Source organism: Lasioglossum baleicum, chromosome 7, assembly GCF_051020765.1.
Source record: "Lasioglossum baleicum chromosome 7, iyLasBale1, whole genome shotgun sequence".
NCBI lineage: Eukaryota > Metazoa > Arthropoda > Insecta > Hymenoptera > Halictidae > Lasioglossum > Lasioglossum baleicum.
In genome coordinates this window covers 14,816,708-14,830,101 of record NC_134935.1, presented here as the reverse complement: position 1 = coordinate 14,830,101, position 13,394 = coordinate 14,816,708, and the positions used below count along the sequence as shown (strand labels likewise).

General features: G+C 42.5%; 1 protein-coding gene across 3 annotated transcripts in view; it reads right to left on the bottom strand.

Moving 5' to 3' along the window:
• The window catches only part of LOC143210931 (uncharacterized), a 101,823-nt gene that overhangs the window by 56,846 nt on the left and 31,583 nt on the right, over window positions 1-13,394 (bottom strand). For all 3 annotated transcript variants that reach the window (XM_076428239.1, XM_076428241.1, XM_076428240.1), the window contains exon 5: window positions 8,387-9,292. In XM_076428239.1, the coding sequence (XP_076284354.1) occupies window positions 8,387-9,292 (906 nt within the window). The remainder of the gene's footprint in view (window positions 1-8,386; window positions 9,293-13,394) is intronic.

Below are 13,394 nucleotides of genomic sequence, written 5' to 3'. Positions count from 1 at the left end.
TAAATACTTGAACCGTCGAATCTCGAGAAGATTCGAGGAGGTTATCGATTGTCCAAACCCCGAAGGATACGACTTTTTCGTCCGATGACGGCCTCCGCGGACGATTTAGCGATGAACTAAGCGCTTGCGCCACGGAAACACAACAAACGACAGTCTCGTTTCTTCCGCGTTCTCGACCCCCCCCCCCTTCGCCGTATGTTCCACCATAAAGTTCATGGGGTTTTTCTACGGAAATTACGGAAGCAGATGCTTCCGACAGATTTCTGTACAGTTAAAATGACGAATATAAAATTCTTTATGTTATTAGATTGCGGATTTTTATATGCAAAATAAATAATTTCGTTTTAATCATTTCAATAAGTCTGAAATAGTCGATATTAAATTCTTTTGATATTTACACAGTTTTGTTATAAATAAAATCCGCGGTCTAGTCATAATTGTTGAGATTATGAAAACTTGGACGTATAAACATTTCTTATAATTTTAACAATCTGATTTTAATAATATCGACGTTCTGAAATTCTTTTAATCGGTCTATTACAGGCCTGGGCAACTGGCGGCTTGCGATCCACAGACGATTTTTTTCCCCACTCTTGGTTTCTCCCTACCTAACTCCTGTGGTGTGTAGGAGGAGGGTGGAGAGATTAGGACTGTATGTAGGAGGCCGTATCAAGGCACGGTAGGGGTAATATGAAATATTTGATAGTGGGGGGACCGGTACACTGGTAGTGGGGGCAGTGAAGCGACAGTGGGGAAGAAGTTGCCCGGTCTGTCCTACTGCATTAAATTACATCCTTTCATGCTATTAATAATAACTTGAGCAAAAGTCTTTTATTGTTGCATTTAATGGCAGAAGCAAAGAGATGAGCCAACTATAGTCCCGTATCTATAGAAACAGCTAAATCCACTTACACTATCGAGTCATAGTTAATGTATCAACCGGTAGTCAATCGATAGCTAGTAGTTCGATAAACGACCAGATGATACGGAACAGAAGCAACCTCACGGAAAATATAATAAGTAAATATAACTGGTAGCCAACAAGTACTTATATCTGTGAAATGTGTCAAGGTGTTCTTAGTCGATTCGGAAATCATCGTCAACAATCGTACCGATTTATTGACGATACCCGTGTGGGGTTCAGGTATGACTGATTGAGTGATACCAGCTCGTGTACCAGAGCGATATGTCGGTGCTCCGATTACCGACGGATAACGATTAATTAATGGCTGCACGGTATCTAATGACATCCGTCAATGTTCACCTTGCGAGCAATCGGTTATCACGACACTGTTTTCGACGTCGACAGACCTTACACGATAAACATCGGCGCCGCAGTTCACCGGCGGGTCACTTTCGACCCGATCGTAGGTGTACAATCTCATTGGAAACTGGCATATACAGGGTGTTTCGTAACTAGTACAAGCGAAAAGGAGGTGAATGAAAAAATAAGTCGAAAATATAAAATAACATTTTTTCATGTGAGACTTTGTTGTTCTAGAAAATCGACTTTGAATTTTCGCCGGGTACGCGTGCACTTGGTCACGTCTCGTTATAACATTTCTCACCGTAGATCATTGTCTCGAACTCGTCTCGTCTTAAAGTTTATGTTGATAAACACTTCTAGTGTTACAGAAATGTTTATTTTACCTACAATCTTCACTGCTAAACACTATAATGCGATTACAACGAGATGTGATTAAGTGCACGCATACCTGGCGAAAATTGAAAGTCGATTTTCTCGAAAACAAAGCCTCACGTGAAAACATTTTATTCTATATTTTCGATTTATTTTTTCATGTAGCACATATCACCCTCTTTTCGCTTGTACCACCAGTTACGAAACACCCTGTACATATACAATATTCTTATTAACTTCATAAAATACTCGACTCCGTTTTCTGAAAGTTTCTTCTTTCCTCCATTTCTTTTTCTACACTTCGGATAGCTGGTGAACAAATTTTTACTACGAACAATTCTTAAATAGCAAAAATTCTCGTTATTTTTACTGTTGACATTTTTATTGCTTTTATTGTTAACTTTTCCTTCCAATTTATTTTATAGAACAAAATTACTGACATAGTACGGAGACTTTAACGTGGGTCGAAACTGACCCGGCGATCGCCAGCTACGTTCGCTCAGAGAACTCAAAGTTTACCGGGGATGATTCGAGCGCTCCATAATGAAAATCTGGATCGATTCGATCGTGACGCGAACGTGGAAAGGACGAGGTCAAGACGATTGGTAGAACGTACAGCCGTAGAAACTGTCACTGACTCTTTGGCTGACACCCAGAGGATGCCGAAGCGTCTAAAGAATCGCGTTGACGCGATCGCTACTCGGCGCCTGGCGTGATTGTCTGGGAATTTCAATTTTTTCACCGGTTTCTTTTGAACCGTCGTTAAAAATCGTCAAGCCTCAAAGAAGCTGAGTATGTCACCGTCCAGGAATAAAGCTGGACAATGTTTATCGCGATCATTGGATTTTCTGAAGCAAACACGATTGATATCGAGCCAGAAACCTTCCGTAGTCTCGAACACTTTGAATATACGATAAGACAATATGAAAAATCAATGAAAATAATTTTGTCTTCTTAAAAAATTATTGAACTGCAACAAATTCTAATCATTGTGTTTGTAATGAGAAATAATATAGCAAAGTGTTAATCATTTTAGATTCTAAAAATTCGAATAAAATTCGGTTTGCAGAACAGCAGAACGAGAAATATGAATTTATAAAAATATATATAAAACCATGTAAAATTCTTTGGTACATCGTACAACTGTTAATAACAGAAATGAATTTTTAAAGACAATGATCACAAAGAATTGGTTCAGTTGGGGACAGAGAAATAAATGTATAAAAATACATAAATCATTATGCAACATTTTCGTGGTGCATCGTACAGCTACATTACAACAAAAACGAATTTTAAAAGATGAACAAAGTATGGTTCAAGCGGGACACAAAAAGGATTAAAGAAAAATGAGTGAACGCCATTCGAATGCATCATAAATATCAAGATATTTAAATAAGCGATAATCAGCGATCGTACAAGATATCGTTTTCGGTATAAACGTAGTATGAACAATTTGCATAATCGTTTTTCGGAGCACCGGGCAGGTCGTAACTTCAGTTGAAATGGCGACAGTCTGCCGTCGTGTATCGGTAACCAGTAAATATCGGTTCGCGGACAAGAAAGGAAGTTCTACGGTCGATTTTCATGCAAAGAAGCAGAAACCAGAAGGCCATCTGAGTCATCCAGTTTTTCATAATTCTAAGGCTGTCGGTTTTTCTGTTACGAGAAGTTATGCGTGTGCATTCTTGAGTAATGCGACACGCGTGTCGATCGATATTGGGGACACTTTTTTCCCTCGCTGCGAATCGATCGGTATCGGGAAGAGCGGGAGAAGCTGCATGCACGTGCGTACTAATGGTGATAAACGAGTTTTCGAATGCGGTGTGGTGTCGCCACTTTGTTGCATTTGCGCTGTCGCTATCGTAGTGAGCACTATACGAGGAACGAATCTCTGAAAATTAATATTCCATACCGTGGAACATAAATTTCAAAATGGTTCTGACTATTCAAATTTTGGTACTTGAATATTCTTTCGTTATTAAAATTGAATGAAGATTGGAAGTTTATTTTTTAGTGTAAAATCATTTTCCTCGTTGAATCAGTGTTGTAAATTATATTTGTGTACTCAGTTATACATATGTAGGACAGAAAATATTTTTGACTAGCTCCCTCTTCAAATTTTGGTACGAGAATATTTTTTCCTCATTCAGCGAGTGTTCGAAGATACTGTTGTATTTTTTTAGTAATGATTCTTTGGTTTTTTTGTGTTTAAAAAAATTTTCAAAATTCATTATAGTTTGGTGAAGCGAGATTGTGAATATATCGTACAAAAGAATCTTTGTCCGTATTGTGTCACTAAAGTTTGGCTAATCTGGCTTATTTCACTTAGTTCACCCACGCACGATCCTCAAGGTGAAAAATACCTACTTTCTGCTTTCGTTTTCGTCACTATGATTCAGACACTGTGAAATGTGTTCGGATTTCTTTAAAATCAAATATTGTATTCCCTCGAACTGTATTTCTTTAAAATGTTTTGCTAAATCTTGTATTGTTGGATCAATTAATTAAGTTATTTGGATAGCACATTGCAATAACAATTTTTTAAAGTGCAAAACAAAAATGAGTAAATTATTTCATTATTTTCATGTACTATTTTTGAGAAATGAATTTATTTGTGCTAAATATACCCAGAGAAATTCTGCCACTAGAATTGCATTTTCCACTATGAAAACAGAAAAACAATGTAAATATGAAAAGAGAACATTTTCCAATTTCGACAATTGCTTAAAAACCAATTTCCCGGTCAAACGCATCAATGTCGTCATCAACAACACTTGTAGGAGAGAATAAACAATTTTGCAAGATGCAAAGTAGAAAATAGCTTGGAACGGAGCTTATAATAGTTGGAGAAAATCGGGAGATAGGCGTGTTAAAATTGGGACAGCGCGTTCTCGGAAGGAAAGGCGATTTTCCGCGTGGAAACAGTCTCGCGTGTCGCGAACTGTCGAGTTGCAAAAGTATCGCTAGAAGGAAAGGTAGGAAACGTCGCGTCCGGGAGAGAGGGAGGGGCAGGGAGGGGAGAAAGAGACAGAAGGGAGGGAGAAAGAGAGAGGGAGAAATGGCGACGAAGGGGCCGAAGTCACCGGCGGTATACACACAAGCCGCGGCAAAAGGTGGGGATCTATTCATAGGAATGACTCATGTCGGAGATGACGCCGCGAATAGTCGACCAGAATTTGCGCACTACACTATGCCACCGAGCTGCTCTCGTCCCTGATTCCGTTTGCCAAACGCCGATACGATTCGCGAGCCTCGTGTGGCTTCCACTCCCCTCTCTTTCACACTCTCTCTTTCTCTCTCGCCCGCTCTCTCACGCTTCCGCAACTATGTTGCCTTATAACCGGGAAGGAAGTGATCCAACGCGTTCCTCTCCCCCACTTCCCACGGAACCAGTTGCAAGATTCGACTGCGGTCACCACTCGATGCCCTTTTTCGGATCGTCAGCTTGTAGTTGCAGTCGATGCAACTCCGCAATGTGTGGCTCGCACGTTGCAAAAACATGCCGTTTCCCTTTCTTTGCTACGATGGGCACAATGGTTGGTGTATATATTTTTTTTTGGATTGTGGACAGTTAGCCTAACCGTTCATGGAATGTCACTGTCCGAAGTTAGAAGTAATTTTTATGGAAAATTTGTGGTATCATTGAAAAAATGTTAAATCAATGATAATTTAACTGGATTCAAAAAATCTATGCGTGGACATATATTATAATAAAAATTATTATTCATTATAAGGTAAAAACATGCCAGTTACTTTCAGTGGTATGTTTTCTCATTCGTTTTTTATGTGCTCTATAATGAATAATAAAATAAACGATCTAAAAATACCTTCGTGAAATATATTTCATTACAATTCACATCAAACTATAAAGATTATCTACTATCATCAGATACAAAGCTAGACTTTCCATTCAATTCAGCAATATAAAGGGTGGACCAACAACTTTGACCACCCAGATCAGGTTCAGAACATATGAACGTCAACATATTTCCACGCACACAGAATTTAATACTCTCATAAATTGACGATACAAAATATGTATATTATATTCCATCTCAAAAAATCAAGGCGTTAAAAAATGTTCACAATATTTGCCCCGTTGTACGATGCAAATTTTGTATCCATCATTTTTTCAAATAACGCAAATATTCAAGGTTTTTCAAGGTAGTTTATTGGACCACCGTCACTGGACCACCCTGTACTATTAAATTTCGCCATAAAGAAGCCTCACCATAAACGTATTTTACACTTTCGGGCCAACTCGGCGAAAGTCTGTAAAATCGAAAAAATGTCAGGTAAAGGCGAGTGCAGAAATTCGCAGAGAGGAGCGCGAAAGGAGAGGGGGAAACGTCCGTGGAAAATATTCCGCGATCGTCACGTTACGTTTTCAGCGTTTCATTCAAGCACTGGCGTCATCCTCGTGCTCCCGGGAGCCTGCTCTAATTCACTAGAATCATTCCCCGGAATCCTGTTTACTACATCCGCACCGGCGCTATCGCGTTCTGCGTCGCCATTGTTGGCGTTATCGGCGTCGCTAGATTCGCGATACACAAACAATGCCGGAATCGCGAACGTGGAAACGGAAAGATACAAGCGCGTGGCGTTATAAATCGTTTATCAGCCGTTCGACGATCGACAAATCGTTACAGCAACGTCTTCAATTTGTCATCCGGCTTAATTGAATGCGAATCGTTTGGCGTCTTGTAATTTATACATATACACGAGGAATATTATACGACGCTCCGCCAGGCTGTTCGGTTCTGTGCGCTTTCGTGTCGCGGAACGATTTACTGTTAGATAGCGGGCGTTTATGGTAATTGATTTTCATATACATATATTGAAAGAGAAACGGCTATTTATTGATTCCATAAATAAATTCCGAGTTGCGGAGAATTCTATTAATTCGATTGCAGATGCAGTTGTGGAATCATTGTTGGTTAGATTCTAGATTTTATGCATTTGTGACGAGAATGAGTATCTGAGAAAATAGAAAAAATTTTTCATGGGAATTCAGTAAAGTCTTCATCTAAGAAAAAATTTTGTTGTGACCTCGCCGCGAACGTAGAAAAGGACAGCGCGCGCAAACCGACGCGCTGGTCGACCGGGTGGGGGTAGCCAATTATCTAAATTCTCGAAACAAAGGAAAGCTTTCTAGACCCAGAATCCAGTGCACATTTTTCATTTTTGAGCACGAGGTAATTACTATGTAAAATCGTGAATCTTCATAGATGGTACAGGTTACTGCAGGCATTGCTGTAGAGTTTGCATTCCGCAAAAACGGGCACGTGTGTGCTCACGCTTCTTTCTCGTAAACGCGTTCACTGGAGTACCGAGTACTGTTACCCGAGCCGACCGATATGCGATAGAGAGGATCGCGAAACGCCGCCGCTGATACGCAATCTTCCCCACCCACGTTTCCCCGACATTTTCCATTCATTTCCCGGCCGCGGCGCGCCGCCCACCCCGTTCACCCGAGCGGAACAGCCTGTGCAAATTCCGGAATCCGCCGCGGACTCTCAACCAGTCTACCTGTTCCCCTGCTCGCGGAAGAAAGTGCACAGAGCTCCGCCGGAGCACGTAGCCCTCTGTCAAAGACGTACAAGATCGTCAAATTAATTTTTTTTTTACCGCGGTGCAGTACAGCAAAAAATCTGAAAAAATTCGTGAAGGATACTCATACCTATATCCTGATACTGTAAAAATATAAATCTCTTCGCTGTTAAACCCCAACTCAAAATCTCACTTATTCCGATTTTTTTGAGGTTTTTAATTGTTTGCATCTACGATTGTCAACTTGAAAATCCGAATTAATTTTTATCATAATTTTTGCACATCGTTGCACACAGAAAATAATCCGAACGCTAATTTTTTCCATGCTACCCCATAATTATCTTGCCAGTCGCCACTGTGCTAATTACCAGAAATAGAGGATACAGAAACTAATTAGAATAATTAACAAAATATTGAATTTTGTCCATTTTTGTGTCGGAGATAAAGTGCCCAAATGTTGCGAGAATGATCGCACAACAGAAGTCTTTCATGTTACGCGCGTCGGTTTATCAAAGGCAGCGTTAAGAGAAAGAAGAGACGCAGATGCGACTTTCGTGACGATCGCATCATCGTTATTTCCGAATGCCAGGCGCTCCCACGTGATCTTACGTAAACAACAAACAATCAGTGTAGCATGCCGACACTTTTTCGTCGAATGAAAAAGCAGAAAAACGTTCCCAGCTGGCCATGTGTCCGCTATTTTCAAACAGCACTTTCCAAGTACACGTACTATCGTGTGGAAACTTGGCTGGGATTGCTATTTTGCAACATAAGCACTTAATAGAGCAAGTTTACTTCAAAACAGACAGGAAACAAACTCTATTTTTGTATGAGCTATTTGTGTAAACGCAATTTTATTCACTAACTTAAATGAACTGTTTAATTAATGATGCTTAAAAAACCCAGTACAATAATCCCACCAACCCTACAAGACCTGGGTCCACAAAGGCCAAAAGTTCCACCTCAACATCTTCAGAAAGAATTAAATCGTTCAGCAAGTCGCCTAACGATAAGAAACCCAAAGACCAAAGGACCCAGATCAAGATCCTCCCCGGACAAAGGAATTAAATCACATTCACCAATTTTCCTAAATCAGAACCGCAAAAACCAAAAGTTCCAGGCTAACATCCCCTTCGGAGAACTCAACCAACAGCCTGTAAAGTGATCAAATTCCGAAAAACGACAAGCTTCACTCACCGAGAAGAAGAGCAGGCTCCCTGTTGTCATCCAGCAAAGCCACGAGCACGAGGAAGAGCGGATGCTGCGCGGGTAGGCGATCAACATCATCGGTGCAGTCATCATAGACAATTACCTCTCTGTAGTGTCGTTTCCTGAGCAACTCCTTGCCCTCTCTAGTGGTAGCTAAGTCAGCGAGGGTAGCTTTGCCAAGTTGAAGCCTGCGTCGATTGAATCGATCGGAGCAGTTGACGTTGATAGCTCCACGGACATGGTTGACGTTGTAGATGATGAATGGTCGACAGTCTAGGAGCACAGGGGGGTTGTCAGGTTGACGATGTTGAAGAAGACGCTGCGCCAGGTCGTCGGCAGTGATGGTCCGGGTCCTTTGCAGCACCAGCTGCCTTTGCAACGTGTTGTTCTCGTTGCAGGGGCTAGCAGGCAGGCTGACAGTCTCCAGCTTGCAGCGTTTCGAGGCTGACAGCTGGTGCTGATGGAAATGATGATGATGATGATGGAGGTGATAGTGCCGATGCACATCCACCAAAGGCAAATCGCAGTCGGTCCCGCTGCTGGAGCTGCTGCAACCGCTGATGCTGCTGCCGCTGGCGTTTAAACTGCAGCTCGCGCTGTCGTTGCCGTCGACGATATCCACGCCGCTCGACGTCGACGAGCTCGGCGACACCGTCGACGTAGGCGACGATAGAAAGCTTGACGCACCGGCGGGAGGACCGGGCTCGCTCAGGCTACGGTTCAACACCAGCTTCAAGTTGTCCCGAGAACGACCAGCTGACACTGGCTCGCAACAGACCAGGGTCGACATCGTTGAGCTACGAGCGCTTCCCGCCTCCTGCTGGTCCTGGCGGAGGTGGACGCGAGGATTCAGCTCCGGCAGGCTGATGTCCAGGCGCGACCTTGAGGACGACGCTGAAAGGAAGAGAGAGAGACCGATGAAGGGGATGCTGAGTGGCGGTGGTTGCTCAGGTTTAGGTGTTTTGAACATTTATTTTCTCCGAATCAACTTCGACGAGGATTGGCTCCTCCTAAAAATTGAGTTCTGCAGAACCAGCTTCGACAAGGGCTGGTTCTTTCAAATGTGTTCCATTCAGTGTTCCAAAAATTCCAAAAATCAACTCCAACTAGACGCTAGGTCCAATTAGAAGATCTACATTAATCTCAAAAAGAGTTGAGACAAAATGACTGCTTAGAAATTTGAAAGAACTAACCAATCTAATCAGCTATCGTAAAATCCTCAGAAGCGTGACTGCGAGGGTCAACGACATTTCTAAACTCGCTTATAGTTCACAAAGACAATTTTACGCTATCACGATGTGAACACGGAATGGAAGAATTTCGACGGGCGATTAGGCTCCGTAGACGACAATTGCAGTCTGCAGCGTTATCGTCCGGCGCCCTGGGTCAACGATAGCTCGAGGACAAGAAGAGACACGATCGTCGATATCGTGCACCGACCTTTAATCCATCGATAGTTCGCGCCTCTGGCGTCGAGTATTCGCCCCGCGGAGAGCGCCTAATCAGTGAGTCAGTTAATGGTCTCACGGCTTATGGAATCTCGGGCTTCCTCATTGCTTGGCTTCCATGAACTACGATAAAACCGTGGTGCGCGCACGTGCTACTGCCCGGCCATCTGTCTGGTCGTTAACTCCGGACAGTTTATGAACGAAACGCGGACAAATAACCGGAACCTGTTCATGGCAATTTCGGGAATTGTTTAACACCTTCGGTTTTCACCTGGGAAACACGGTTCTGGGGATGCTCGATCGGGAATTCTCGCTAAAATCGATGGCGATGGCCCTGCAAACGCTACGCTGCGCAGAAAGCTTGTTAAGGTGTCGTTTGTGTGCATTTTAGCACCCCCCGAAATCGAATTTTTCATTTTCTGCATCTGACACATTTCAAGCAATTCAATATTCATGAACAGACTGCGGATCCTTGTAAAATAAAAATTGTCTACGTAAGAGAGTCGGCACCAAGTAGTTCATTATTAACTTCAAAAAGTTGGAAACAACACATTGACACTCTTACTGTTTAACATTGCACTCGTTTTTATCTGTTTACCTGTTAACTGTGGACGTCGAGTATACTCATCGTGAAAAATGTTTCTGTTAAACAGCAAGTGTACTCATCACGTAGGAAAAAAATTGCATTTGCTATTCAATAAAATCTAGAAGAGTGTAGTATGAACGAAGCACGAAAGTAATGTTATTTTAAAAATAATTAAGCACACAACTGCAATTTATTAAAATGAAGCAAAATGGTTAATACAGACAGTTTTTACTTCGCACAATAATCCGCAGTCTAATCGTAATTTTCGTCCGATTACTCCATTAATTACTTCGCTAATCACTGTAGACTTATCTTGGACGACAGACTAATAATTAGTGCGTCTGGCTCTCGTTTCGCAGTTCCCGGATCGACTTTCTTGTCGATCGTTTCGCGTACGGTTGTTATTAATGATGCATTGTTAAGGCCTCCGCGGCACCAGGAACAATAACGCCAGCGATAATATTAGAAATAATACCAAGAAACCGCGGGACTGTGCAACAGGCCGGATTGCGAGACGTTTTAAAACAGCCGAGGAGCTTTCGAGTACTTAACAGCTTTCATCGAGTACAGCAGTTTTCGATCGCGGAACTGTTCCGCGTAGACGACGAGGAATCGCAGCGCGCCGTGACGCTAAGGTAAATACTAATTCGATACAGCGGCGGGTTCTGTTCCGTGCTTTTAAATAGCAATACGGTCGACGATGAGTCAACCCACCGAAATATACGCTCTCCTCGCCACGCCGCGTGTTCGCGGTCGCGTTTCGCGGCGGATCAAGCCGACACCGAAATATTCCACCGTTTGCACAGGTGCTGACCGAGTCATTATCCCAGGAACAGACGAGGAATCGCGCACGCTCCGACGAATCGGCGAGTTAGCTGCTGGCCGAGCTTTTTCTGCCTTTTGGGACGGTCTTTGCGCGCTTCGAATTTGCTCGGGCCTGATCGACTCATCCGTTTTCAGTTTTATTCTGATCATTTATCAATCATTAGTTTGGCGCATTTGTTCAAAATATGAGATGATGGATAAAATGTAATTGATCGAAATTAAGTAACTCCCTTTTGGAACGATTTTTATGAATGTACTTTGAATTCGTTTGAACTTTGCAAAAATATTTTTAAAAAATGGTGAGATGCTCCCTACAGTGAGCCCTTTTAACCACAGAAAGATTCTTAAACGACGCCTTGTAGTTTTCGAGAGAAACGCAGGATCTCCATAAAATTGTCCATAGCTTTGCACTAATCAATATTTTTAAACAAAAACAAATGGTGTCACGCCGCCTAAAGTAAGCCCTTTTAGCCACAGAAATGATTCTTATAAACGAGGCCTTGTCTTTTTTCGAGAAAGAGAATTGTAAAAAATTTCTAACTTGTATGTGTGTGTGAAAGATACTGAATCCTTTATCAGTCCGAGTAGCCGACGGCGACCGATTGACTCGATTAACCTTGGAGGATGTCGTTCATAAGCGAACCTGAAATAATGGCCGCGACTCCGGTTGCATAATGATCGACGGTGACGTCGGCCCCGCTGTTCGGCCGAGAGTGAAAGCACGATACGTCGGCCGTTTAGGATTCGTTGGTTCGTGTGCGACGCCGTTGTCGTTGCCGCTTTGACTACGAACATACGTATCTCTTGTTAGAGAGATAACGGCTTAAACGCGACGACGACGCTTTTCACCGTGACGCGTTGTTCCGGTGTTTCAGGTGCGGAACAGGATGATAATCGAGGTGAACGAACGGGGGCTGCGACGAGCTGCTCTTTTTCAGCGGAACTGTGTCACTGAGGCCATTGCGGAACTCGAAAATTGGTACACTATTTATTTTTCGATTTTTAACAGTAACTGTACAAAATGTGACAGGTATACATTGCTTCATAAAAATTGAAAGACTGAATTTATTTAGATTTCTCGCAATTTTTATAACGTTTCTTATTAGTTAAATGATTACTAATGTGTATGTCCTGCTTTAATAAAAGGAGACAGAAGTTAAGTAAAAGTTTATTTCGTCCCTTAATAATTTTAATTATTAAATAAATATCATGACTTAAATTCTTCTGACCCTTTTACTATTTTATGTTTCACCTACGCCCTGCAAATACCAATACCATATCCTATTTGGATTCTCAAAGGAGCACTTTACAAAGTGTCTCTTCTGTTTCTTAGGTAAAGTATTGTTTCAGTTGGTTTACTGAAGACTTGATGGGGGAAGTCCGCCAGAGATCGACGAAGGGCTACGGAATGATCCTGTGCATCACGTAATTTCTAAGTCGAGCCACGATTCGGTCTGTCGCAACGTTTCGGGACCATTGGTCGTCGTCCAACTTCCAAATTAGAGGAGCTCGCTGTCCCTGCTGTCAGTCTCGTAACAATAGCATAATCGCGGTGATAAATTTGCTCTGACGGATCCTCGGAGTTTTCTGCGAGCACGTGGGTGAGCTACTCTTACGCGGCGACGAATTGAAAATTCGATGGAACCGCTGTGCAGATCTGCGAGAAAAAAAGGGAGGGCCATTTTGGGGGAATGACGGGGATGATCGGCGACGCATGCAGGGCGTCTGACTTTTGTGTCAATGCCGTGGCAACGACTTAACGAACTCTATTGGTCGCGGGATCGAAACGTAGTGAGTCAGTCAACTAATATTAGAAGGCCAGGAGGCTGCCTCTCTGGCCCGGTCTCTCTTTCTCTCTATCTGCCCGAGTTACGAGTCCCTCTGCCCTCTCTTTCTTTCTTTCTCACTCTTACTAACTCAATCACTCAACCTCAGTCACTCATCCTCTCCCTCTCTAATTCACTTAATCATTCGATACGTCTTTCTCTCTCTTATTCATTCACGCACTCACTCACTCAATTTCTCCTTCCCTTACTCACTCCTTTTCTCAATCACTCAACGTCCTACTCACTCAATCACTCATTCTCCTACTCACTCAATCAGTCATTCTCCTACTCACTCTATTCACTCAATCACT